We start from the raw sequence: 26801 nt of genomic DNA on the forward strand, positions 1-26801 counted from the left end.
GACAACAACAAATATAACATCAATATTACCTCTATATTTAATAATTACTAATGCTAAACATTCCTACATATAACGGAATGAGAACTATATGGACAAAATATACCACTATTTTAAAATGTCTGCATTTGCAACAAATTAATGTCATATATATGAGACAAACTTATAACTAACCAATGATACTCAATGCTGCATAACGATCCTTTTGCACCAGAAAAATACTATAGTTTTCCAAAGGAGTAATAAACCAGCACTAAACGTATGAGCAATCTTTTTAACGAGAAGCTTACAGTTACTGTGGGGTTTTTTGTTGGATAAACAGTAGTTAAGCTATCAAATTTTCCTTTATATATTAACTTTACAGTAATTCATCATGCCATACTCTTTATAAAACAGAATCACATGAGTCCATATTGATGGTACATGAGGAACAAAAAGCTAAGAGTAAGTTTTCCCGTAGGGCAAAACAAAAAAGTTGATTTTCTTCTTTAGACCTGTCCAACAAGCCTGTGTAGCCTATAAGACAGCTGCTATAGATTAGTAAGTATGTAAATTGGTATGTTGAATATTACCAAAATATCGAGTAGGTATAAAAGAACACACACACACACACACACACACACACACACACACACACACCCCTTGTAAACACATCTTAAGACAGTGTTAACAGCACTTGAATTTTCAGAAAATACATGAAAAATTCTACTACATACACTCTTTAATAATTGAGGTTAGCTTTCATTTACTTTCTCATATATGACTTATTTGGTTGACACAGTCCTACTGTAGCAATGTCATCTAAAAATAAAACTGTGTTAACTGAGATGTCAAATGAAATTTAAATGAATAAAATAACCATTTTGGCTTATCTGCATTAAATAGAAGTTTAAAAAAACTGTGCTCATAGTCAACATGATATACTTCACAATGAATGTGTCAAGAACAAACTAATGCTGTCTAATTCAAGTTTGCATATAGGTATACAAAAAATATTTAAAACTTGTGAATATTTTCTAAAATCACAAACAAAAAGGTCCATTATTCCCATTAAAAAGAGTACTTACTAATATTGTACTCCCTACTCCTCATGGGTTAATCTGTCTTCTTCTCGCCAGTTCACTATGCATACCTGGATCCCCATCATTTGATTTGGTTGGTGAGAAAAAACCCTTTACTACTTTAAAAAAAGTAACTTTTAAATAATATATGTAATTATATATGCTCATTACACTTATTTAATCATTATTAGAAGTACTGTATGAAATAATAAGAAAATATATTCGTTCATCTTAATATTCGTGCTTTACACACACACACATATATATAAGCAGTAAATGAAAACTTAGTTTACACCAGAGGCTAACTTGCTGCCTGATGCCAACCAAGAATAAATTTTATATAAGTATGCATACTTATATAAATGTAGTCATTTTTAACAAGATAAGTTAGATCCAAGCATATCCATGCATTGCAGAATCACATATGAAAAATAAACATGTGCATATATATCCATATATATTCACATTTATGTGTACAGTATGTGACATAGAGATGCCAACTTACTCTCAGATGCCAACTGGAAATAAGACTGTAAGTATATACTTATATATCTTGTATCCTGATAAACATATATGTTTATGAAGATAAACAGAAGAAATATATGGAGCACATTTTTTAAATGAGATGAACTCCTTATGTCTTAGTTTCATTTTTAAATCTCTCTTCCAATTCTTGGCTCTTCCTGTGCCCCTTTCCACCACTCAATTTTATCTTCAATATTTAGGAAAAGCAAGCTTTATAAGATGCCACCCGGGATCAAAGGTCATTGTTGTGAGGAAAAAGATAATCGCTTCTCAATGCTTGTTAGCACTAAACAGTAATTAGATCATGCCGATATGAGAAAAGCAGAGAGCTAGTTTTCTTTACTGTCATGACCTGTCACAAAATTGCACTGTGATGTGTACATATTAGTATGTATACAATTTTGAGACCAGTATGTATCTCCAAAAATAAGGATATAGACAATCCATTGCTACAGGGAAAGGGAGGAGGTAAGCAGGGAAGCACCTATTAAAAATTATTTCTCCCTTATATTAAGATCTTGGAGGTTGAACCCTAAAAATGATTCGTTGGGAAATCACCTAAAATATGTGAGAAAATTTAGGAAAACGACTGGTGCATTAATTGGAACAAATCTTCAAGGCATTCACCAGAAACTTGAAGTGAGGATTCTCTAAGTTTTATTTCAGGGTTAAAGAAAGAAACCAAACTCTTCAGCATCCCACAGGTCACACAAAGCAGATGTATATCCAACCTCCTGCCCAATTTTCACTGGGCTCACTGGAAATTTCCTTAAGGCCTGGATTGATTCTTTTAAGCCAGAATGGGGGGAGCAACACTGTTTTCATACGTAAAACATTGGGTTAAATTATGGGTTCTAATTAAGTCTGTCCTAATTTGGGGACATATCTTCTCTAATGAGGTCGTCTTTGTAAGAGGACTTCTATTTTAAATGGTTGGGGGGCTTCACCACACCAATGTGGTGGATTAAGCACCCTGACCAGCTACTTTCGGGTTATATAAATTCAAGAGTCCCAGCTGGGGAATCACATTCTTGATGAGATTACAGTGACTTTCTGGATCTCAGTGATGCTTGCAGGAAATCATTATCCTGAGTGACAGGGAAGCCAGATTCCCCAGGAAGAGAAGGGGGTGGGGAGGTAAAGAATAGAATTGAGTTGATCAGCATTGTTTAAGGCAGTCTTCACTGCTCACATGGGTGCAAACACTGGCAAACAGCAGCCTTGCTCCCAGGAGGCCTGGGGAGAAACCTGCAGCCCCCAGTTCTCCTTCCGGTACTGCTGTAAAGCATGGTGTTCCAGGGAATTCACCCCTACACGAGCCAGACCCAGAATGACCTTCAAGTTTAAAGGAATGCCTTCTGTTTTCCTCCTAAATAACTTTAAAAGGCAAATTATTGAATAAAATAATTATGTAATCCAAACCTAAGTACGTTTTACATTTACTTCTTATAAAAAAATGAATACAAAAATTATCAATATGTCTCTGGCAGAAATGTATTTCATCTGGATTTTCATTAAATCAGCAATGAAGAAATAATTAAATAACCTAAAATCAGTAAACATCCCCAAATCTGCTACCTTAAGAATTTGAGCATAACTTTCTCTTTTGGTGCTTGGTAGGCAGTCATGTGAACTGTGGTATCTTTAGGTCGGGCATGCATCTACATACTCTTGTTTAAAATATGTCAAGCCTGGGGCTTCCCTGGTGGCGCAGTGGTTGAGAATCTGCCTGCTAATGCAGGGGACACGGGTTCGAGCCCTGATCTGGGAAGATCCCACATGCTGCGGAGCAACTGGGCCCGTGAGCCGCAACTACTGAGCCTGCGCGTCTGGAGCCTGTGCTCCGCAACAAGAGAGGCCGCGATAGTGAGAGGCCCGCGCACCGCGATGAAGAGTGGCCCCCGCTTGCCGCAACTAGAGAAAGCCCTCGCACAGAAACGAAGACCCAACACAGTCATAAATAAATAAATAAATAACATGTAAAATATGTCAAGCCTAATAAAAACTCATCTCCTAAAAACTGAAATTGGGTATCTATACTTTCCTACATACGAATTTATATGGGATTGGCTATTCACATCTAGCTAGATACAATATGTAAAATGTTGCAATATTCAGGACACCAAACAAAACTAATCATTTTTAATAAAGCTAGACATGAGTTTTTAAAGAGCAAATAAAAGACAACTCGATGCTGAAATTTACTTCAGAATGCATAAAAGTTATAAATTGAGATAATAATTGACATTAGCAAATTACGTAACTAAAGTTAACTATATCTTTCCAATATTTATTCATGTAGTTTCTAATCCAAAAGTCTCAGTGATTCACATAGGCCTTCAGAATTCTACTGTGAAACAGGATGGCTCTAATACAATACTTCCCAAGCTGAAGTCAGTATTTTGGGGTACCATTATTCTTAGATTAATCAAAAAATAATTTCCTGTTTCCCCATTTATTATTAATTAAAGAAACATAAACACCCAATCTTTTCCGATCCCCATATAATTATGGGAAGTATGCTTCTTCCAACCAAAAGCAAAGCAATTTCGAATTGTAGTCAGCCAATACAGCTTCTTATAAACTCTTTTGAATATATATATTTCAAATAAAAACTTTTGTTTTCACTGTGAGAAGCTCCACTATAAGTTTCTTAGACTTTTGAGCATCTAAGTCCTTGAAATTGGAACCCCTCACTGCATTTGGTTTACCTCTTTGCACTAGAACTTGAAAACCTTAATGAATCACTGAAATTCTGCAACAGGAAGTACATGAATAAATATGACAAAAAAAGAATAGCAGGAATCATTGTTTGTCTTTAGACATTTGATTATATTTTGTTTTGGCTTCATATGAAACTTTCAAACTTTGGGGTATTGTGGCTGAACAAAATGAAAAGGATTCCTGCTGGTTAAAAAAAACTACTTTTTTTCTGATTTGATTCACAAAGAATGCTAAAATATCAAGTTATATAGGTTCTTAATTTTTGTACCAACAAAATTTCAAAACCTAATTGGAGAAATGGAAAATTGTATTAAATATACTGTACAATATTGTGAATGTGAAAACACACACACATGCACATTATTACAAATTTGGATGATCAGTAGTTATGGTCTAAAATTATACCTAGTAAATGTTAGAGACTCCCCAAAATGTTTTAGGCAAAAATATTTTTCTATATCCTACTTACAAATAGTATATTTTAAAAACCATAATCCAATAACTATAGTAGAATTATTAGCAAGCACAGGTATAGCATAGTTCAGTAAGTTTGAGAGAACAATTAATTTATGATAAACGATAAGCTCACAGCCCAATAATTTACTGTTATTATAATAAAAAATAACTATATTTTAACAATTCCAATATTTTAAAATATATGGATTAATATAAGTATACACTGTTTCCACTTTTCAAAGTACACCTAACTTACTTTCTCGTTCTGTCCTGTTGTAATTTATATGTATCATATATGTGCTGTCTACCAGATTAATTTTTCTCAGAATTCAGATTCATTCATCATATAACTGTACAGGTCTTTGGTATGCTCACACCTTATTTTGGTCATGATCCAGATGTAAACTAAAAACACCTATCAAATACCACTAATGGGAATATTAGACCCCTCTTTAAAAGGGAGAAAGCACCAAATAAGTAACTGCATAACTTTTATGACCCAAATTTTTGGAGGTCTTAAATATGATTATAAGGAGCATTCCACTTTTCTGGTTTCCAAATTGACATCTGTGGCCAGAATTTCTCTGATTAATGGTGGAACTAGAGATGGCTTTTTCATTAGTATTGATTATCTGTGGGCTGTTGTTCCTGCTACTCCTTCTGTCTTGCAAATATGAGGGCTCTTCCTCTCCCCACCTCCTATGAGAACACCACCACCCTCTCCATCACCACTGTGATGGCATGACTTTAAACTTAGCTAACTTTTGTAAATGGAAAGATGAGATTATATACTATGTTGTAAAGGTGCTAAGTCAAGTCAATATGGTGGTAGAGCCAGTAAGGAAAACAACTGTCCAAAGGTGGGTGTGTGTGTCTATGGGGAAGGAGTGGGTTGGTAGGAAGAGAAGTAACAATTTGACACCAAGATTCCCACTGGCCCAGAAGTGGCCAAAAAAAGCACCCACTTTTGGCCTCAGTATCTAATGTAACTTACTTGATTTAGGCAAGTGTCTTGATTAATGCTATATAGGATTATATTTCAATTGCTTTTGGTAAAAACGCTTCAAACCACAGCCTTCCAACAATAAGCAAATTTATTGTATTACACATGGGTAGTTTAGTGATTAAAATATTCTTGGATTTATAAAAATAAACTATAATTGGGATGGTACCAGGATAAGCAGAAAGAGAAAAAATTTTCAACGATCCATAAATTTAAAAGATGCTTTTGAAAAAATATTTTATATAGTATTTTTAACCTATGTATAAGAGGAAGTGTGAAAGAAAATTAAAAGTAAAATTGATATTAAAAAAGCAAAAATCAGGTTAATAAAATCAATACTGTCAAGAATGATTAAAATATTTAGAGTTAATTTTATTTATATATGCCCATATGTTTAAATCTTTATGAAAAAAAAATATGGTTATACGATAATGAATCTGAATATATATACATATATATGAATGTATGAATTCATATATATATATATGGCAGACACAAGTTAAATAATTCTATCTCCCCTCAAAGTCACTCTCCTGATTCCTGTTGACTACAACAATACCTTTAGGTGAGATCATTGCTAATTAGCTATCGAAAACACCACCAGCATTCTTTTCATGACCAAGTTGTTGGACAATTTTTTAAAATTTTGGTTATTTTTTTAACGCAGACAGTGAACTGTCACCTTTTATTGAAGAGAAGAAATATTCACATAAAATGTGAAGAAATGGGAGGTCAGTTAAAAAAATTGAGGTGATTTTTAAAACCATCAAAGCCATGATTTGGACAGCCTCTAACTTCCATTCAAATAAAATACAATAGTTATACCTAATCTCTATAAGAAATTCAAATTATGGTGCTTCTTTTTGATTATTAGAGATCTGGGAATTTGAGAAATATTCATTTTTTTCTATATTGCATAAAAAGTGAAAATAAGTTTAATAGAAAATTCCTCTTGGGCTAAGTTCTATAATATTTTGAATGTAGTCACTGAACTTCATTTGGTTCAGAATCTTCTATGACAAAAAGCCAACCGCTGAGATAGACCCAGCCTAGAAACCAAAGCATGTTTTATGTCCATTAATTGCTTGGAAGAATTTAGAGAAAATTCAAAACATTTCACAGTCATTAGATATTATCAGCAGAATAATGTACTTGATTAAAACTATACTTCTGAGAATCACATGTTGCTTGGAGTATTTCTTTTTAAAAAAAAACTTTTTAATAACCGCAATTGCCATTACACTGAATGTATAAATTCACAATCATGCTGACTTCTTGGTTTCTTCCCTTAATTTTCTGTTTAAATAATAAAATTAAAAGGTATACAGTCAACAATTATAATTTAATCAAGTTATTACATGTTACTTGGCTCTTTAGAAATGTATTTTGGTTAATCTCCCTCATTAAGAGGACATACACTCTGAAGCATTCTCCACTAACATGGTATCACCGTACCTTGTTCTAGAGCAAGTCCTTAAGAGTCAAATTTCTCCTCAGGGAATTTCCATGTACTACTTCTTTTTCTATGTGTATCATGTACTCCCATCTTCATGCAAACAGAGTCACAATCGCATAGTTAACTAGTAGAGTAAATTAATAAGCCTAACTTTTTCAGGCACAGGATTTATAAGCTGTAGTGATTAATATTCTTTTCATCATTTTTCTGGAGTCTTTTCTATATGAGCAATTCTGTATTTTCCAGGAAATTCTCTGTATAACCCCTTAAAAATTACACTGATATTTTTGAACAGTTAGTTGTTTATAGATGCTGATGGCCTCTATCTCCCTAAACACCATCATCAATTTTTAGCATCAGTTTTCCCATCTTGGCATTTCTATGTTTCTAATTACAGACTTGAGCAAATTACTCTTAAAGAGAAATTAGGAGGAAAAAAAAATCTAGTTAGTATACATGAAACTATTTTATCCACTATGGTAAATGCAAAGAAACAATGCTGAGTGGTTCTAGTGAATCTAAACCCAGACTCATGGCATCTTTCAAAAAAAATTTGAGGCATTAACCATTTCTACTAATTTCTTATTTAAACCAGACTCAAAAAGATGACCTTGAACATGACAATCCTTTCTGCCAACATGCTCCTTTCTCATTTCTCTTTAATCTATAACACTACAGTCTTCCTGTCCTCCCTCTCTCCCTCCCTCCCTTTCTTCTTTTCTTCCTTCCTTTCTTTCTTTCTTTCAATATAGCTCTTTCTCTTATTCAGGTCATACAAGGGTTTCCAGTACTCTGTAAAATATGCTTGAAATAACAAGTCATACTGTAGATTCTCAGTATTTTCAAGGCAAGAATTCCTTTTTCTTTTCTTATTCCTTGAAAAATTCTGGAGTACTATTAGAAAACTTAATACTACACTACATAACCACATGAGGTAGCCAAGTAGAAGTCACAGATAGCAGTATGTGTTTCTTATCTAGATCTGGGAACAACTAGGCCAAGGATGAATTAAGGAATCCCAAGGCTTTTAAATAGGTGTGAGATTGCTTTCAGAGTTTTCTAAAATTACAGTTATATCATTTGAAATGCGTCCATTTTTGGGGCTGAGAATTAAGAATGTAAGTAGGGAGCTAATTATCTTGGATGAAAGATTAAGATGTAGAATTAGGGAATGACATAGGTATTTTAAAAAGGCAGTTAGGAATAAAGAAAAGTTTGAGTTCCTTAAGCCAAGATGTGTGTGTGTGTGTACGTGTGTGTATCCACAGCACTTAACTACAAATCTTAGAAAATAACAGTTCCTACCTAAAGATATGTTGAATTGAATTGAATTTATCAAGGGTTTACCATGTGTTTAGTATATACCATGAATTCATGAATATACCTCATAGGTACAGACCTGCCTAGGAGAAGTAAAGACACACTACTTATAGAAACACATTTACATTTTACTCTTTATCTTGGTAACATTGTTCCATTTACAAATATAATTTCTTTGCTCACTACAGATTTGTTCAATAGTGTTGTGGCTGTCACTAAACTAGTGTTTTTCAAGCTTTTTTGACTGCAACCAACAGTTGGAAATACATTCTACATAGCAGCCTAGTACATGCATACACATACATTTATGTGTACATACATAACTGAAACAAAAGTTAACAATATGTACTCTTACTACATGTGATACACTCATACATTTTCTGCTCCATTCCATTCTATTCTACTTTCTAAAAATCCTGGCGATAAGCCAACACATTGGTTTTCATGGACCACTAATGTGTTGTCACCTGCAGTTTGCAAAACACAGCTTCACGCCGTACAAATAACATGTACATGTGAAAAGCATCACATGAGGAAAATCCAAAACCACTCCACTTCATAACGTATTTAACTCTATGGATAGCAGCCTTACAGAGAAGAACCAATATGTATATCCTTTGGCATTTTAAAGGCTAGTGTTCTCTATTTTGTTTTTCATGACTGACAATCAGAGCACACTGAGTGTTTTTGAGAAGATGCCACATCTCACTTCGCATTCATCTACATACAACTGAGAATTTTATCTCTTTTCCTTATTCTTGACTCCATTAAAACCATCCCTGATCTCACTTAACCTATAAACAAGAACATTTCCCATAGAGAAGTCTTTCCCCAGCACAGTTATTTTTCTGCCACTGATTCACCATCACTCATAATCATCATTTCCACACAATTAAATCTATACAGTCCATTATTCTTTTAAAAATTTATTTCATCTCTTTTCACTCTGTAAAGTTTTAAAGAAAATACATCTTCTCCAGAATTTGCCAGATTTGCTGAAATACACAGAAATGCCCATGACTCTTCCTGCTCTATAAACATTTATCCCTTTCTTCTCTCATCCTACTTGATCTCTATCCTTTTGATACTATCAATCATCCAGAGGTTTTTTTTTAAGTCCTTGAGCAAGAAACAGCACTTTCAGCACAGTTTCCCCCATAGTTTGACACTTTTCTTCACTTGCTCCAGAATGTCCTCTGAAATATGAATTTAGATGAATATGACACCCAAATGGAATCCCATTTTCCACCCATCTTGGAAGTATTCAGTTACACTCGGGAATTATTCTACCAAATGTTTCAAAGGCATAAGTAAATATAATAACATCAGCTAAAACACAATCTGTTTTTCCTTGTCTCTAATTTAGCTGCCATTCCACTGAACCTTAGACTCAGCTCTGACTCCCTAACCAAATACACTGAGTCAAGCATGAAAACATTATCTCCCCCCTTCACTGTTTCCATTCTCTGCAAAACTTCTATAACTGCTTCAGCAGTTATAGTCAGCAAAGCAGACTTCCATACCCCGTCCTGACAAAACTTCTTCTACATACTGCATTGCACCCTGGCTTGAATATCTCTTTCTTCTTCGTTTTTAAAGCTTTCTTGGTTAGTATTCCAAATCTTTTAGGGCTTATCACTATTTTCTCCCAGAAAACCAACAGCATTTTCTATTATTGCTCACTAACTTTCTTCATTTCATAAATACTCTCTTCTTATTAAAAAGAAAAAAGAAAAAGCCCTGCATAGTCACTTCACTTTTTAATCTCAAAATGTGTATCTACCTGTTTAACTTCCTACACACTCACTCACACACACACACACACACACCCCATCTTCGAAAACAAGAGTAACTCTACAATTTTCCAGTGTTTGTAAATATGTTCTCCAACCAGAATCTGTGACAGCATTTAACCATTTCTTACAATTATTTTCTTAAACTCACAAATGCACATTTAGAACAACTGCTGTGTCTGTCCAAATAAAGGAAATAGTAGCCAAACAAAGGTATTGAGTTGAAAGACAAACACACACACACACACACACACAAAATCTATTAAAAGATACAGAAATTAATGGTAGTGGTGTGCCTTTGGTGAGGAAGGAGGATTTGTTTATCAGGTTTATCTCTTTCCAAGTGAAATCATGTCAGATCTTTGGTGAACTGGATGATTAAAACAAATATTCAGAAAACTCAAAGCCACAAAATAGTCTACATGGGCTTTAATTTCTGATAACTATAAGTAACTTGTTGGTATACTGAATTATCTGTAAATATAATTGTCTTCTCCTCTACTTTTTATTGATGACTTTAAATTAGGAACGAGAAATCGTATAGCATCTTTCAGTATGCAAAGAACATGAACCTACACACAGTATTAAAAGTTGTACTGCAGGGCTTCCCTGGTGGCGCAGTGGTTGAGAATCTGCCTGCCAATGCAGGGGACACGGGTTCGAGCCCTGGTCTGGGAGGATCCCACATGTCGCGGAGCAGCTAGGCCCGTGAGCCACAACTACTGAGCCTGCGCGTCTGGAGCCTGTGCTCCGCAACAAGAGAGGCCGCGATAGTGAGAGGCCCGCGCACCGCGATGAAGAGTGGCCCCCGCTTGCCACAACTAGAGAAAGCGCTCGCACAGAAATGAAGACCCAACACAGCCAAAAATTAAAAAAAAAAAAAGTTGTAGTGAAGGTTGGTATTACTATGTCCATTTCACAGTTGAGGAAATAAAGTTCAGAGAAGTAATGCTGATGTAGCTAATATTGTTCAACTGGTAAGTTACTTGAAACTAGTGGCTCTTCCCACAATCTATCACCTAAATGTAGCCACAAGGGTCCAAATATTATTTTTAATTATAAAAGAAGTGAAAAGCCAAGAAACTAGTAGTTTATTTTTTCTATATATAATTTATATTTGGTTTTATATCAGCCAAAGAAATGCATCTTTAGTTATTAGTTCTTTGAAAAAGCAGTTGTTTGCTTTGCCACTGTCTTCTGAGTAAGAAATGTAACGTGAAATATCGTTAGGTTAAAGATCAAAAAAATAGAAAAACAAAAAAATTTCACAGGTTCGCTCTCATACCTGGCTATGGATTCTTATGCTCTTGAAATAAATTAAGAGAAAGCCCTGAAGTTTCACAGAGAAAAAAATATTTCTCATAATGTTTTAGAGTAGAAGTTAACAAGCCTGCTGGGATCCTTTTAGCCCCTGCAGAGCTAAGTCTTCAACATTATTAAATGGCTGTCGCATCTGAAGTATGGTGCAACATAACTCAATAAACAACAGAAAACATGTGACACTGAATAGAGGGAGGCTTTTCGATTACCCTGCAGAATAATTCAATTTCAGGACAGGTGTTTGCATGTGATGGAACAAGATATGACTGAAGGATAAAACCACCTGTGTGTCCCTCCCTCAATATTTTGAAACTACTAAGGATAATAGCATAAATGCTAGATGAAAAAGTATGCTAAGAATAGCAGAAGCACTGCAGCACAAATGAAGGAATACAATTATGCATGCACAAAATCCTCAAAATTTACACTGATCCCACCAAAGAAAGTACTGTCTTGAAAACAGGTTTTTGTTAAAAAAAAAAAAAATGATATTATCTAGAGTGCTCTACTTCCCCAGCCAAGATCATCTGACGTTCTAATTGGTGACTGAAAAATCACACTTACAAAGGTGAAAGATTTTACCATTATTTTGGGTCCATTTTTGCTTTTTAAAAACTAATCTAAAAATAAGAGGAAAACTGAAAGAGAAGTAGTCCTTTCTCCAACTTGCATATTTACATGGGCCTTTCAATAATCTTGAATTTAACCTATTAATTTAAGTAGATATTTTTATATGATGAATGAGCTCATTTTTAATATTTGTAAAATATGAATAAAAATAAATGTACGAGACTGAAGCATATCCAGGCTTGTGAAACTTACTGGATAGTAGGACATTTTGTTACATTTTTCCAAAGCAAAATTAAAAAGTGAATTGTTTTCTGGTAAAAGTAAACTACATATTCAATCTCACCAATTGAGATTGAACAGTAAGTTCTAAGAGCACCAACTACTTCGATGAGTTTTTTTAAGACACACTTCAACCTGTTCCTGGGGAAGGCTCCAATAGTTTTTTGGTTTATGTTTATATCCAGAGGGAATATTCTACCAGTGTCTCCAGGATCACCCCGACATAGTTCTTCAGTCTCCAACCTTGTGCTCTAGAACAAATATGGATGAAATGCCTATGTCTTTTTACACACCTTTCAGTTTTTAGTCTTACAGACTATTTTATTAAATTGTCCTGTATTTGTCAATCTGTAAGTCTGCACTGTGCAAAATTCTTAACTATTCACCCAGGAGAACAGTTGACTAAAACTAACCAAAATATGCAGCAATGCTTCAGTAATCAATTCATTAAAAAGTTTAAAAATCAAGTAACTTTTATTTCCTTCATCACTAGATATACTTTCCATTCTCATTTAAAATATCCAAATATTTTTATATGATTAAAGTCTAAAGTTTATTGTTGTTATTGGCTTTTTGATTGTTTATTTTTATTTTGTTTAATGATGGCTGAACTTCAAACAAACATTCTTATAAGATAATTTACAAATGCTTTTAATTGCTTTTATTCTACTATTCCTAATTGCCATCCAAAAGATTGGTTAGAATTTGCATGATGTTTGGATGAGAAGGGGTATGATTTTCATTTAGGAATTATTTTAAAATGTGTGGTTCTTTTAAAAACAACTTTGACTAACTTCTATTAAATCTAGTGATGGAAAGAATCTCACTGGACTTGCATTACACTTTGATGTCTTGGCAACAAATCTATTTTCTGACTTTAGTCAAAGCTGAACTTTTCTGAGCTTTTTTTCTTAGCATTTATGAAATTCAGACTCTTTTCCCTATGTTATTTCTATATTACATTCTAGTGTTAATCTACTATCATTTGGTTTGAATATCTTGAAAAGTTTCCTCTTTCCCTTTGATTAAAACAAATATGTGTATTTTTATACTGGGATGTTTTTGATTCTTGAAACTGAAAACTGAAAACCCATTTTTGAACTATGATATAAAATGACAAACTGTTGTATGTTGCAATTTAAGATACGAAACATTTGTATTTTACCTAAAGGTTTTTTTTGTCACAAACTTCCAAATCTTATATGACATGTTCAATTGTTGAGCGGTTTCATTATTGAACCCTACAGAGTCTGAGTTTGAGTGACACACCTATTTTGTGTGTGGTCTACAAATGAAAAGGTGGGGAAGCAGGTGCCACCTTCCTGCAAAAGTTGCAGACAATGCTCTGTCCAGAATTTTACAATTGCCATTTGTGTGGTTGAAGCTCTTAGAACTTAACCTCATATATAGGAAATGTGTCCCTCCTCCCTTAGAACACTCTTCTAAATCCAGTTACCAAGAGTGGGGCAATATCTGGATGCTTTCCACGAGACCTCTTAGGACCTCAACCTAACTTGCGGAAAATTATTTGGGGCCCGTTCATTCAGCAGATAAATTTTTAAAAGAGAGAAAAGAAAAGAAAGAAGATGAGATTATCCTTTTTCCTGACTTTCCAGTTTCTCAGTCTCTTCACTCTAATGTTCTTCTTCCAACTCCCGCCTCCAGCTCACAGAAAGCCTGGGTGGCAGCGGTGTGTACGCTCAGCAAAGAGCCAAGAGCGGGGGCAGGGAAGTCTCCCGAGGCGCTGCTTACTAATGTAATTCCATAAATCAGCTAATGGGAGAGAAACCAGATCTGTGTGGTCTCTAATGCTGTCCCACAGAGATCAATCACGTCACCTGAACAATGTTCAGGGACTACGAGGCTGGGGTTACCCACGGGACAATTTTCTCCCTTGAGTCATATCAGGTTGAGAGATTTTAAAAAGTTAGATCTTAGTATCAGAAATGTAACTGCTGTGAATATAAAAACTACAGGATTCCCTTTGTATGAGATTACCTTTGTGTGAGACAAAGGTCTGTCATATAATGTATTATCATACTATGTAATCCCATTTCTTAAACTATCTGGGAACTTAATATTGATCATTTAGGATACAAGTTTTTAAGATAAGTTTTGTTGCACAGGGGCATACAGTATTTGTAATGACTGCTTTGAATAATCAGTGATAATTTTTTTAGTGGAGTAATTGACTAAATGAATAGTCTTATACGCAACTATACAGTGCACAATAGCATAGAAAAACTAAGTTTGTTTTATGTGCATTGTCATTATATGGAATACAATAAAGGGGTGATTTTATTAATATATTTTTAAGGAATTAAGATGCTCTTAACATGAGGCTAAGCAGGAAAACGTGGAAATAAGTAAAGCAGTTTTAAAAGGAATGCCAGAGGGGAGGCTTTAAAAAACATGGGCAAGAATCCCAACACATCTATGTGAATCTGTCTTAATTTCAGTTTACTCACCCTGAAAATCTGATTATGCCTCCAGTATTTGGCATGAGAATAAGTCAAAGGGAAGAAGAGCACATGGGGCTTGAAGTGATAAATAAGAATAGTAGTGATGACTATACTCCAGATATTAATTGGTGTCCATAATTTAAAGTCAACAAATATTAGCTACTGAACTTACACCTGAAATCCACAGGTAATATCCATAATGAATCCCCAAATCACTATCCTTAGCCAGGGAGTCTACCTGACATCTAAAACATCTCCACAGATGATGATAAGTTCCAGAAACCAAATTAGAGAGGGAAGCAGGTCAGCAGGGGTACTTTTCACCATCCCACAACCACTGCCCCAGCTTTGGTTCAGTCATGTAAACTCTGTCACTCTGACATGCATCCAGCTGGTTTCCTACAACCATAACTGTGTGGTTACACATGTGCTTAAGGCAATCATGCTGCCTTTGCTGCTTTAAAATGACCTAGATAGAATCTTCGCCAATTAAAATTTTTAAAAAAACAAAACTTTTTCTTTCTTTCTGCCAAATTGCATTCCACTAATAATCTTAGCCTTGAACCAAGAACAATTCTCTGGTAGGAAGGGGTGTATAGCTAGGATAACATCTTCAGAGAGCTCTACAAAGAGAGAAATGTTTCCCCTCCCATACACACCCCAGTTTCTGAAGATCAACAGAATTTTAAAAGAGAAGAAAAGGTAATACTATGGAATTTTGTGATCAAAAAGCCTAAGAAACTTAAGGATCACGATAAGTTTGTGGGAAAACTATCAAAAGGAAGAAAAAAGGAAACTTATGAAATTTGTTTAGACTAATAAATCAGCATAGAAACTTGTGCAGAAAACCTCTTGGTACTCACATTAAACTCGTTCAGAGAGGTTACTTACTAAATAAATGAGAATTATTCAGTGGTCCTATCTACTACATACCCTAAACTGGGATGCAGGCAGTGCATGAGTCTAGCAAAAGATGAAGGCCACTTAGCAACACCAAATCTATAATTCTAGATTCTATAATCCTAGATACTATAGTTCGAGAGGAAAAAAAATAAAAGCTATGTATCAACTGGGCAATAACAGGAGGCTTTAGTATGAACTGAATTTTAATTGCCCATGGGCCTTAGAGACCTAGAGAAGTTATATTAATCCAGAGAAGATCATTCAAAGCTAAAAACTAATTTTTGCCACCTAAGAAAACACATGGACCTATGCCTTTATAATTGCTATTATCTTTGCTTAAGCAGAGTTGCCAAAGGAAATGTAATAAACCACCCTGGAGTAAAGTCAAACTTTCAACAGAGAAGGGTTCTTTTATAAAGAGGAATCAATGCAATATTTTGATGGAATTGATCATAATCAATAATGATATCAATATAAATTGATTTTGAGGGAATTCCAAAGTGCTATTTGCTTTGACTTATATTAATAAAACTTAAAAAAAAAAAAACTGTATCTTACTTGTGTTCAAACATGCAAAGATCTTTAACTCTTTTCCTTTCTCCTTTTAAAGACCAGTCCTTCTTGGAGAAAACTCCTTTAAGCCACGTTCACAATTTTTTAAAAGAATGTGCAGATTTCCCTCTGATGATAACTTGTGAGAACAACTCTCAGCCTACAATCCAGCCCATAGAATATTCCCTAATGCTAAATCCACCACCTATATATGAACACTTAGCCATCTACTCTGTAAATTATATCAAGAGGCTAAATATGATTACCTGTCCATATTTCTTTACCAAATACACCACCAAACCCATTTACCTCTGATTTTCCATTTTTTCCCCTTTTGTTTTGATCAGGTCACCATATGAAATTTCCACCAAACACATCAATCTTTGTATTAAACGTAATTAAAAGCCTAATTTAACAAGTAATTTAGTGATAATCTGTACGTTGTCTGTTTTAAGGGCATATAGGAAAAAGAAACTATTATTGACCAAATAGGGTGTCCAACAAAACAGTGCTTGGTGTATACAACAATTTTGTGATTACAAAATGGTTAATCTGCTAAATGCAGAACCCCAAATTTATATTTTTTGTAACTGAGTTTTAGGAATCATTCGTTTCTAAGCTATGTAAGACATTCTTAAATAAAATTACCGACACCTGCTACAAATGGTATCTATTCTAAGTCATCTCTCCTTAAACACTGCAAATGGTGTTCAGCTTTCTATACTATATCCACTTTCCGGAAAAATACCAAGTATGCAGAAAATAAAATCAGGAAACAGAAACATTTTGTCATGGTAAGGAGAAAAATTATCCTAGAAGAGGGTGGAAAATCCCCTTTTGAATTAATGTATTTCCGTTTCAATGATTACTCTGTGTGTGTGTGTGTGTTAATGGGAATGTAGGCTTGTGTGCCACAAACTGTGTCCTCACTGTTAACAACTGGGCCACTAATAAGTCTCTCTTGCCCAATAAAAGTATATAGAATGTGATGTGTCCCACCCTTTGGGCAGAGATGCTTTAAAAATAATAATCGGGGGGGGGGGGAGGGGTCATTTTGAACCACCAAGGGAAATTTCTGACCATACTGAATGTGAAACTTCTGATTTTTCAAACCAATTACATTAGTTTTCCTCCCGGAGCTAAAAAGGAGGGGCGCCCTCCCCATATGGAGGGCGGTTCCAGGCGAAGTGCAGCTGGGGAGGGTGGCGGAGAGGCCATGACCTCCGCAAACCACCTACAACTGTATCTTACAACCTGAATGAAGCTTCAGGAAAGGGGTACTGCATCTTGAAGCCAGACAAGAAGCCCTGAAGGGGAGAGGAGAGGGGAGTGAGGAGGGAGGGGGGGGAGACTGGGAAACAAGAAATCATCTCCTCTGACCTCTAGCGAAGTGCCAGGTTTTTTCTTTAGCTCTTCACATTTTCTAAATTTGCAGATCTGGTGTCCCGTTTTGCGGTTCCTGCAACTGCTGCAGACGCCACAGTTGATGAGCCTCTTGCAGGGCACGCAGACCCCACACCTTTTCCTCTTCTTCTTGGCCGGGTTGGCTCCGCCAGCTCCCCCCGAGGAGGACGAGGAGGAGGAGGAATGATTCTGCGGGCAGTCTGCCAGATTGGCAATTTGAAACGCACTGTCTGTGACGGCTGCTGAGGCTGCTGCGGGGGAGTGAAGGGCTGTCATGACGATGACCCCTGGAGGTAATGAGATGCCCCCTAAAGCCGGGATAGCGGAAAAAGTCCCCACGCGCTCGGGGAGATTCATTATCTCTGCTTCAGCAGCGCCGCATTTGAGCTTGTTCATGCATTCCCCCGCCAAAGGTCTGCAGTGTTCGGGGGATAAGGTGGAGAGGAAATTAGTATTTGCCATTTGCAACGACGGCTCTGGCGGGCAGCCAGCTTTCCCCAGCCTCTGGGAGTCGTTTCGGTGGTGCATGCTGGTCCTGCTGCCGCCGCCGCCGCCGCCGCCGCCGCCACCACCACCGCCACCGCCGGCGGGGAGGATCGCCGACGAGGAGGCGGAGGAGGAGGCGGCGGCGGAGGAGGATTTCCTGCTGCCCCCGCCGCCCCCGCCGCCGCCGCCGCCGCCGCCGCCCCCGCCTCCGCCGCCGCCGCCCCCGCCCCCGCCGCTGCCCCAGAGCATGGCGGTGGCGGCGGCGGCGGTGGCCGCGTTGTCGCAGTTCCAGGGGGACATGCCGATGCGCGCGGCGGCCGCGGCGGCGGCGGCGCTGCTGGGGAAGATGGGGGTGGTGATGCGCGCGATCTTGGCCGCCTGCGGGAAGGCGCCCCCGTTGGTCTTGTAGAAGGAGGTGGCAAAGGAGCGGTAGCGCTCCATCTCCGAGTTGTAATCCACAAGGCTGTTCAGGGCCCCCTCGGGCAGGTGGCTTTCCTTGGGCAAGCCCGGGGCCTCCGGGCTCGGCCCGGGCTCCACGCAGACATTGGTGTTCATGGTACAGGGGGGGAAGAAGGGGTGCAGGGTGGAAGTGGGGACCGTCTGGTCCGACACCTGGGTGGGAAAGGGGGGAAGGTGGGGGGGAGGGAAGGGGGTGATGGTGGTGCCGGGGTGGGGGCCGAGGCGGGAGGGGAAAGTGGGTCCGGGTGGGGAGAGCAAGGTGAGGACTGCTTTATTCCTCTCTGGGGCGCATTTCCACAGACGGTGAATTCCCAGGCAGCGTCTTCCTTTGCATTATCCTCCAACTGTTACAACTAAAATAAAGAAAGTCATTCCAACAAGCAGCACGAGGAAAAAGATCGACAAATAAATAAACAGCCTCCCTCACTACCCCACCGCAGACGCTGAAAGCTCCCACATTCTTCGTCAGGTCGTTTGCATAACAATCATGAAGACGTGACCCACCCCCCCATTCCCATCCTTCCCCCACGCTCCCAGCCCCGCTCTCTCCCTCCTCACAGCACACCACGGCTCCTCCCCCCTATTCTTATAACCCTCCTGAGAAAATGTATTAATAGCCAGGATACCCAGGGAAAGAGGAAAGACAGGGGTGACAAATGCCGAGGGAAAAGGGCAATTGGAGTGCTTAAAGACATGCAAATCAGGGGTGGGAGGGCGATACTACCTATAAGCAGAGGGCATTTAAACATTATGAAATGTATGAACAAGTGCTGCCTGGGCATGCAAATGCTCTAAAGTAGAAAACAGCTATGGCCCTATGAGGAAAATGAACAGGAAATTAGCAAATGAAGTACTGAGAAAGTCTGCAATACATCCGAGTATAAACTGTAAGCAAACACAATACAACTGAGAGCTAAGAGACTGCCCACATACAATCTGAACTAAAGAGGCAGGGAAAAAAGAACTACCAGCTGCCACAGTGTCCTTCTGTGTCTGCGGTCATTAGTTTGAATCCCAGCACAGCTGGCTCTGTAAGGGTCTTAATTCAATGGACCAAGGACGGGTCTCAATTGTACAAGCCATTTGGTGGTGGGGCTTGGAGGGGGTAAGAGGGTGGTGTTCTACTTGTTTAAAAGAAAGAAAAGAAAGATGGACTAGATTAAAATTTTTCTTAATAATACAAAAAATGTCAAAGGTTTTAAACCAAGTGCCTGCAGTCTCTGTAAGAATATTCCCAATAATTCCTAATGGAGACTCCAGTCTATTCCCAAGACAAGAGGAAAGCATGGACTTTTTGAGGATCTCTCACAGTCACTGATTTTGAGTAAAAGTAGGGGGGAATCATTTAAGGTGTTCCATGAAGAAATAATCATTAAAATGTTTTTTTTTTTTTCTTTTGCTCTGTTTTATAGGAAAGTTTAATGTTAACTGGGTATTTGCATTCATCTCTTTGCTTACAGGCCATTATTATGCTTAGGAAGAGGTATTTTAGTTGTTTATCACAGAGGGAGAAGTACATCACAGCCTTTTGAGAAGTAAAGCAAAAACATAAAGTGTATATTAACCTAAAAAACCAGTTTCTTTGTTTCCAGATTTTTTTTTGGGGGGGGGCAGAATATCTTTTTGTGACATCTTCTGAAGCCCACATATTGGTCTAGAATGTGGAGTTCAGGGAATTTTAAATGGGGGCCCAGTAGTCTGTCTCAAATATTCAGTTCAAAATGGATATCAATTATAGCAATTATGCTTATAATTAGATTAATGAACCATTTATGCCCAAACTCCAAGTGCAAAAACTTCAATACCTGATGATGAGGTGCCCTAAAAAGAGGGGTTTATGTAAACAAATCCCTATTAAGCAAAGTAAATCAAGATAAGGAACCTCACCCCAGGCTGGATTAGAAGCTAGCAGGCATCTTTCAATCACAGCAAGTCCCTAATCATTCAGGAACCACCTCTGTGGTTTCGCATTAGGGAAAACTGCTCCCTTCAGAGGTCTGAAGGCAATACAAAGGGTGCCCCCAAAATGCTCCTGGCTAAATATTCTTGATGCTGGGAAGGGGGTGGGGGAAGACACAGCAAGAATATGCATATAGCTTCAGTTTCTGCGAATCACATTGTAACTGCAAGACCATAATAACTGCTACTCAGTAAAAACTAGTTATGCCAACCATGCATTAATACCAGCACACTGAGTGGAGGGAAAAATGTCAACATTTTAGTCTTTTGACCTTGTTCCAAATAAAGAAATAATTTAATGTCCCTTTTTCAGAGTATTGGAGTGGTGTCTCCAAAAAGAAGCTTTCCTTATTACCATCACCTCCCCCTTCCCTCCTCAAGGTTTAATGCCACCAGAAACTGTAGAAAATGATTGTGCCCAGCATCCAGGTCATTATTGTTTAATCAATGCATCTTGGAGCATGAAAAAGGTACCTAAACCACGGCTATTGTTTGGATTTTCTCTAAAAAACGAAATAAAACACACACAAATAACTATAGTCCTATTCCAAAGCTAAATTAGACATCCATACTTCATGATCCTGTTTTGCCTTTAAACAATGTGACTGTACATGCCTAATATTGTATGTCTGGTCTACCAGAGACATAGAGATCAAAGGTCATATTTAACATTCAGGAGGAGGGGCGGGTGCAGATTAATTAATAAATTAATACAGCGACGCCTTTTATCGCTGGAGTCCAGCATTAATAATCTACTTTTACAATCCCAACGGACAGCAAACATTTAAGAGCAAAAAGCCAGAGAAAGAGAAAGAACAATCACTTACCAGTCTCTTTTTATTTGGGGAGCCTTAGAATTTGCAGACGCTGCCAGTCTGCCTTTAATTAGTTGCACATCACCCCCTAACACAAAGAAACACAAATCCAGATGTGTCTTGGCAGCTCCCAATTACAACTTTAATACTTGTAAACAAACTGTTGGGGACGGGGGGATAAATAAATATGCGGATCAAAAAAAAAAAATACCTGTAAATGGCTTTTTTTTTTCTTGTTGCAGAGAGAAGGAGGAGGAGATGGTGTTAGTGGAGGGGGTGGAAGGAGGAGGAGGTGGGGGGAGAGGAAAGAGCCGAGTGTGAGTGTATGTGTGAGAGCGCGGGGCTGTTCTCGGTGGTCTCTCCTCTCCCAGCGCGCTGCTCTCCGTCCGTCTCCAGTCGCTGTGTGCGAGGGTGGGAGGGAGCCGGGGAGTCTCTGCTCTCTCTCTCTCTCTCCCCCTCTCCTCTCCTCTCTCTCTCTCGGTCTCTTCTCTCTCCCTCTGCCCCCCTTCTCTCTCTCTCTCTCTCTGTTTGTGTGTGTGCGTGTGTGCGGCTGCGGGGGGAGGGGAGCGGGAGAGACAGAAAGGCGAGGGAGGAGGTGGGAGGCTGGGGGCGGGGGCGGGGGCGGGGGGGTGATCGGCGCCGAGGTGAGGAGGACGCAGCGACGCGGACACCTACTGATGATTGGCTGCAAATTACACGGGGAACAAGAGGCGCACGCGGGCCGGCGCTCCCCTTCACAAATCCTCTCCTCGCCGGAGGAGCCACGTTTCCCGGCTCGCCTGCCGATCGCCCTCCCTCCTGGCGCCCCGCTCTCCGGCTCAGCCGCCCAGCCCAGCACAGAGGGCTGTTGATTATTTTCTTTTGCTCTCGGAGATAATTGTTTGGAAGGGATGGAAAGAGGGCGTTTCCGCCTCCCTCTCTCTCTCTACGTGTGGGGTGTGTGTGTGTGTGTGTGTGCGTGTGCGGGTGTGTGTGTAAATAAACTTGTCTGGGTTTTTTGGCTGGGTTGAGAAGAGCAGTACAAGAAACAGAAAAGGTCGTGTTTGTTTGAAGAATACTCTTATTTCACACCCTACCGCATGGCTTTTAAATAATACTCCTGATGTACCCAGGAAGACTTTTTAAAAATTATGATCATGTAGATCTTTAAAGTAAGGGAAAACGGATTGGTGTTCTGCTTGTCCGGATCTTTTAAATATTATTATGCCAGAATGTAAAAAAAAATTGGTGATGTGTGTAGCCTGACCGATCTCAAAATCAATCTCAATCTCTCGCCTCTCTTTCTCTCCTCCCCCCGCTTCCCCAACCCCATTCTTTTACTATTCCATCTGGTAGTTCCAATGATTAAATCTGATTTTTAACTTACTACCCTATTTTAAATTACAAACTTACTTAAACAAAAACTACTTTTATAGCTACATTAATCTATTTTACACTAGTATGACTTCTTGACACTTGGGAAAAATAGTTTTGTAATTGAAAGATAAATCTTTTTACCACAGGTCAAAAATAAATAAAACTCACTCATAAATGCAGCTATGAATTAACTTCTTCACTGCTGCCTTAAAGAAAATGATGTATTCCTGGCTACATGCTATCCTACTATTGAAATGAAGTGTGCTCATATTTATCTGAAATATTTAAAAATATGAATCTTTTGGATAATTTTAAAGAAAAAAATAGTGGTTCATAATAAGCTACAGAAGTAGGAAAGAAAAAAATTCAGATTGTTTAAATTGGTCTTATAAAGCAAAGTAAAATTTCTGTATTAAAATTAAAACTGTACTCTAGAATAATACAATAATATAGTTTCAGAGAAGGAAGAAAAGTATAATAATGAGTTGTTTCTTTTATAATAACAAAAGATTCTGCCAACTCTGGAGGACTGATTATTGATAAGATGTTAGGAACCGTGGTGTGCATAAATGTAGGTGCTGTACCAAGAGTGGGCAACTATTGAAATAGGGGGCAGATTGTTTTGTGACTCATTGATTAAGATGCATGTTTTGTAATTAAAAAAAATAGAATAAGTTGGTTATAAAATCAATCAAAGCAGTTATTTGGCATTTATAGACAAAATAACTGGATGGTTAATAATTACTTAAGTTCATTGATAAGATATTTTTATACTTTTGTCAATGCTTTGTGAAAGCAAAGAAGGGAATTTTCCATTTGATTTTTTTTTTTTTTTTAAGCTGAACATCATAAGAAATTTATCAGCAAAATGTAGGCACCTTTTAATGAACGCCTACACTCATTATACTGGAAAGATGATAGATTCTTAAACATCTTTTCGAAATATTTAAAGTAGTCCAATGTTAGAGGTTTTGAATTTGTAAATAAACAATTTTAAAATCAAATAAAAATATCATGCTTTCTTATGCCAAACTTGCTTTTCTTTTCAGAATGCTTCAAGCTCACTTTTAAGATGAGACTTTAAACAAATGAGAGAAAATAAGCTCTATATTCCAAAGAATTTTATTTTCTAGTTGATAAAGGGAAAACTCAGAACACTCAGTCTTAATGATTAATAAGAGCAACCATTAATGACCCATCTGTGTCAAACACTGTAGTAAGTAATTTGCAGGTAGTTTATTTTGTCCTTGAAATAACCCTATGAAGTAGTTAGTATTGTTTCCAATGGAAATAATAGGCCCATAGATATCAAATAACTTAGATGGGTCAAAAAGTTAGTATGTAACAGGGCTGAAGTTTGTACCCAATCTGGTATCTCCAAAACTTTATGCTTATAACCTCTACTCTAGTCTTACCATCAATAATTAATTAATCAATAACCCTCTCTGCATACTAGAACCTTAGCTTTAATTATGATCATAGACTCCTCATTTATATGACATACAGAATATATTTTAGACAATATACCGCATACCTCGGATATAACATCCATTGCCTTTCTGCTAGGGAACTGATTACATCCTTAGCCAAATGTGATAAAGGGAAACATCTCTCTTCTGGTCTGGGATACCTCATATCCTTTATTTTTTTGTATATACTAGTTTTACCACTTGCATATCTACCATGTCTCACATTACTCCACGTTCTCCATTGTGTTCTCCAGAATGATGTGTCAGGTGTTTTAGGAAAATCGTTGAGGAGACTTAGTCCTGTATTAACTCTACTTCGGAATTCATAGTTCTATAAAGTACTAAAACTTAAGGTTCATTCTCTTTGGAAAATGCCTGCTACAGCTTCCAGTTCCCTGGAAATGGTTTGTGCTTTACTCTGTATATTTTGTGACCTGAAGTAGGAGCACAGGGGCTTCCTTGATATCTTCATGGGAAAGATCAACTTGAGTATCACTTGAAGAAGTGTCCCTACTCTGCAGAAATTTTGTGTTGTGCTGTGAAATATCTCTAAAGCACGGCTGCTTTCATCATGATCATGATCAATATTGTCATCATTACCCAGAATCTCTAAAAAGGTAGTTTATCTGTTGTAACAGATAGACTTCAAAAATGTGTCAATGCAAAAAATAGAAGTATATTTGTTGTTCATGTCCCAGTCCGGGGTGGGAATTTCAGATCAGAGGATGGCTCTCCTCTATGAGTGATGCATGGATCCATGGATTCATTTAGGGACCTTGCCATCCCTGAGGGACCGCTCATCAACTACATCAAACGACCAGAAGGGCATGAATGGGGCATGATCCCTTCTTAAAGACTTGCTCTTGAAGTGACCCACAGCACCACGGCTCACTGACAATTGTCAAGAACCAGTCACATGCCATGACTAGATGCAAAGATGGCGGGGCAGTTACTTCCTAGATGCAAACTCTACTACTGTGGAGTAGAGAAAGAGTTTTGGTGGACAGCTGGCATTTTCCCCCCAAGAGTAACACTGGAAGGAGAATAACCTGCTGGAGAGGTTAAGTTGGCCCACACAGCCATGAATCGACTGTGAGAGTCCTTTTCCCTTGAGAACACTTTTGCTGATTACCACCCTTAGAGATTACCACTAAAAGCAGTCTTAATGACTTTGGGGAAAGTTTGGTAACTATGAACAAACTATGTTTCCTTAAATACCTGTAGGACAGCCAAGCTATGGATAAAATAGTCAAACAAGAATTTACTAAAGAATAAAGAAAGCAGAAGTAACACAAGCAGAGGAAATACCATAAATCTAAAATAAACTGACTTAGAGATAAATCTTAGGCATTAGCAGCTTGTCTGCTGGTGTTTTCAAAACCCAGAGGTAAGCTTTAATCCCTCCACCAATAATGTGTACCCTATTAGTCATAAAAACTACTCCTTGTTCAGGTTAGGAGAGGTGTGTGAAGCTCTCTCACCTAACATCCTAGAATCCAGCCTCCCAATTCCTGTTCACAGTATGTGTGGACTGCCTCTTTCCATAGTAATTCATGCTGTAGATAATAATACGATAACCACCCTCTTCGCAGGAGGAATATGCCAATAAAACAAATGCAGAATAATGTCTTCAATTCTTCTCTAACTGTAGCTATCTGGGATTTTTATTTATTTGTCTTCTTTACCAGAACTGGAGATCCTTGATATCAGGGATTGTGTCTTATTCAGCTTCGTGTCCCATCTCATACATTGCCTGACACGTGGAAGGTTCTAACATTCTGTGCCATACTCATTGAAGAAAGTAGCATACACAAAATGTAGAAGTAAGTTCCCCATGGTCCATAGGATAAAAATGGAAAATTCATAAAATGTCATTCAAAGCTCTTCACTAATTGGTCCCCATGTTTTGAATCTCATCTCCTTTTACACCTAGCAAGAACTCTCTACTCCAGCAGATCCACTTTATCCGGAAAATGTCCATCACCTTACCATCACCAGATAAAAAAAACCTAATTAATAAAGAACCATAAGCTAAGATGAAGGTATTATTATTTACATAAAAGAGACTTTTTGCTTATAATGAATTATTCTTTTATAATGAAATAATATTTTTAAATCCCTTAAGTGAACATTTTAAGGAAATTTTCAGAGATTTTCTCAGTGACTCAACAAAGTGAAATTTGATTAAATTAGTCCTTAAAATCAATATTCTTCACACCCATTATTTTCTTTCACTTTTAATTAAATATCGATACATCATTATCACAGTGTCGACCTTCATATTCGAAGCTGGTACTCTTAACCTGCCAAGAGCAGGTCATGTGCTTTGAGCTGTTTTCTAGCAACAACAAATTTGTCTTAAGCTATCTACACTCTCTTGCCTTGTCTTTCTAATGACTAGCAGAATGCATTTATGGAATGGCTGACCACTC

The 26801-nt window shown here is 37.7% G+C and overlaps 2 protein-coding genes across 4 annotated transcripts in view; one reads left to right on the forward strand and one right to left on the reverse strand.

Annotated features, from left to right (window-relative positions):
- CXXC4 (CXXC finger protein 4) overlaps positions 1-23402 on the reverse strand; it is a 30501-nt gene extending 7099 nt beyond the window's left edge. The window contains exons 1-3 of one of the 3 annotated variants that reach the window (XM_082462918.1): positions 22220-23402; positions 21557-21632; positions 17802-19123 (exon numbers count right to left, since the gene is read on the reverse strand). In XM_082462918.1, coding sequence (XP_082319044.1) covers positions 17802-18866 — 1065 coding nt within the window. In that variant the 5' untranslated portion in view covers positions 18867-19123; positions 21557-21632; positions 22220-23402. Of the gene's footprint in view, positions 1-17801; positions 19124-21556; positions 21633-21755; positions 22057-22219 lie in introns of those variants that run through there. The other 2 variants (XM_082462919.1, XM_082462920.1) reach the window with 2 other exon arrangements.
- Positions 18045-26801, forward strand: part of LOC309661337 (uncharacterized protein) — a 312926-nt gene continuing 304169 nt past the window's right edge. The window contains exon 1 of the transcript XR_014263941.1: positions 18045-18118. The gene's annotated coding sequence lies outside the window, so the exon portion shown is untranslated. The remainder of the gene's footprint in view (positions 18119-26801) is intronic.

This window comes from Balaenoptera physalus (assembly GCF_965194825.1).
Source record: "Balaenoptera physalus genome assembly, chromosome: 5".
Lineage (NCBI taxonomy): Eukaryota > Metazoa > Chordata > Mammalia > Artiodactyla > Balaenopteridae > Balaenoptera > Balaenoptera physalus.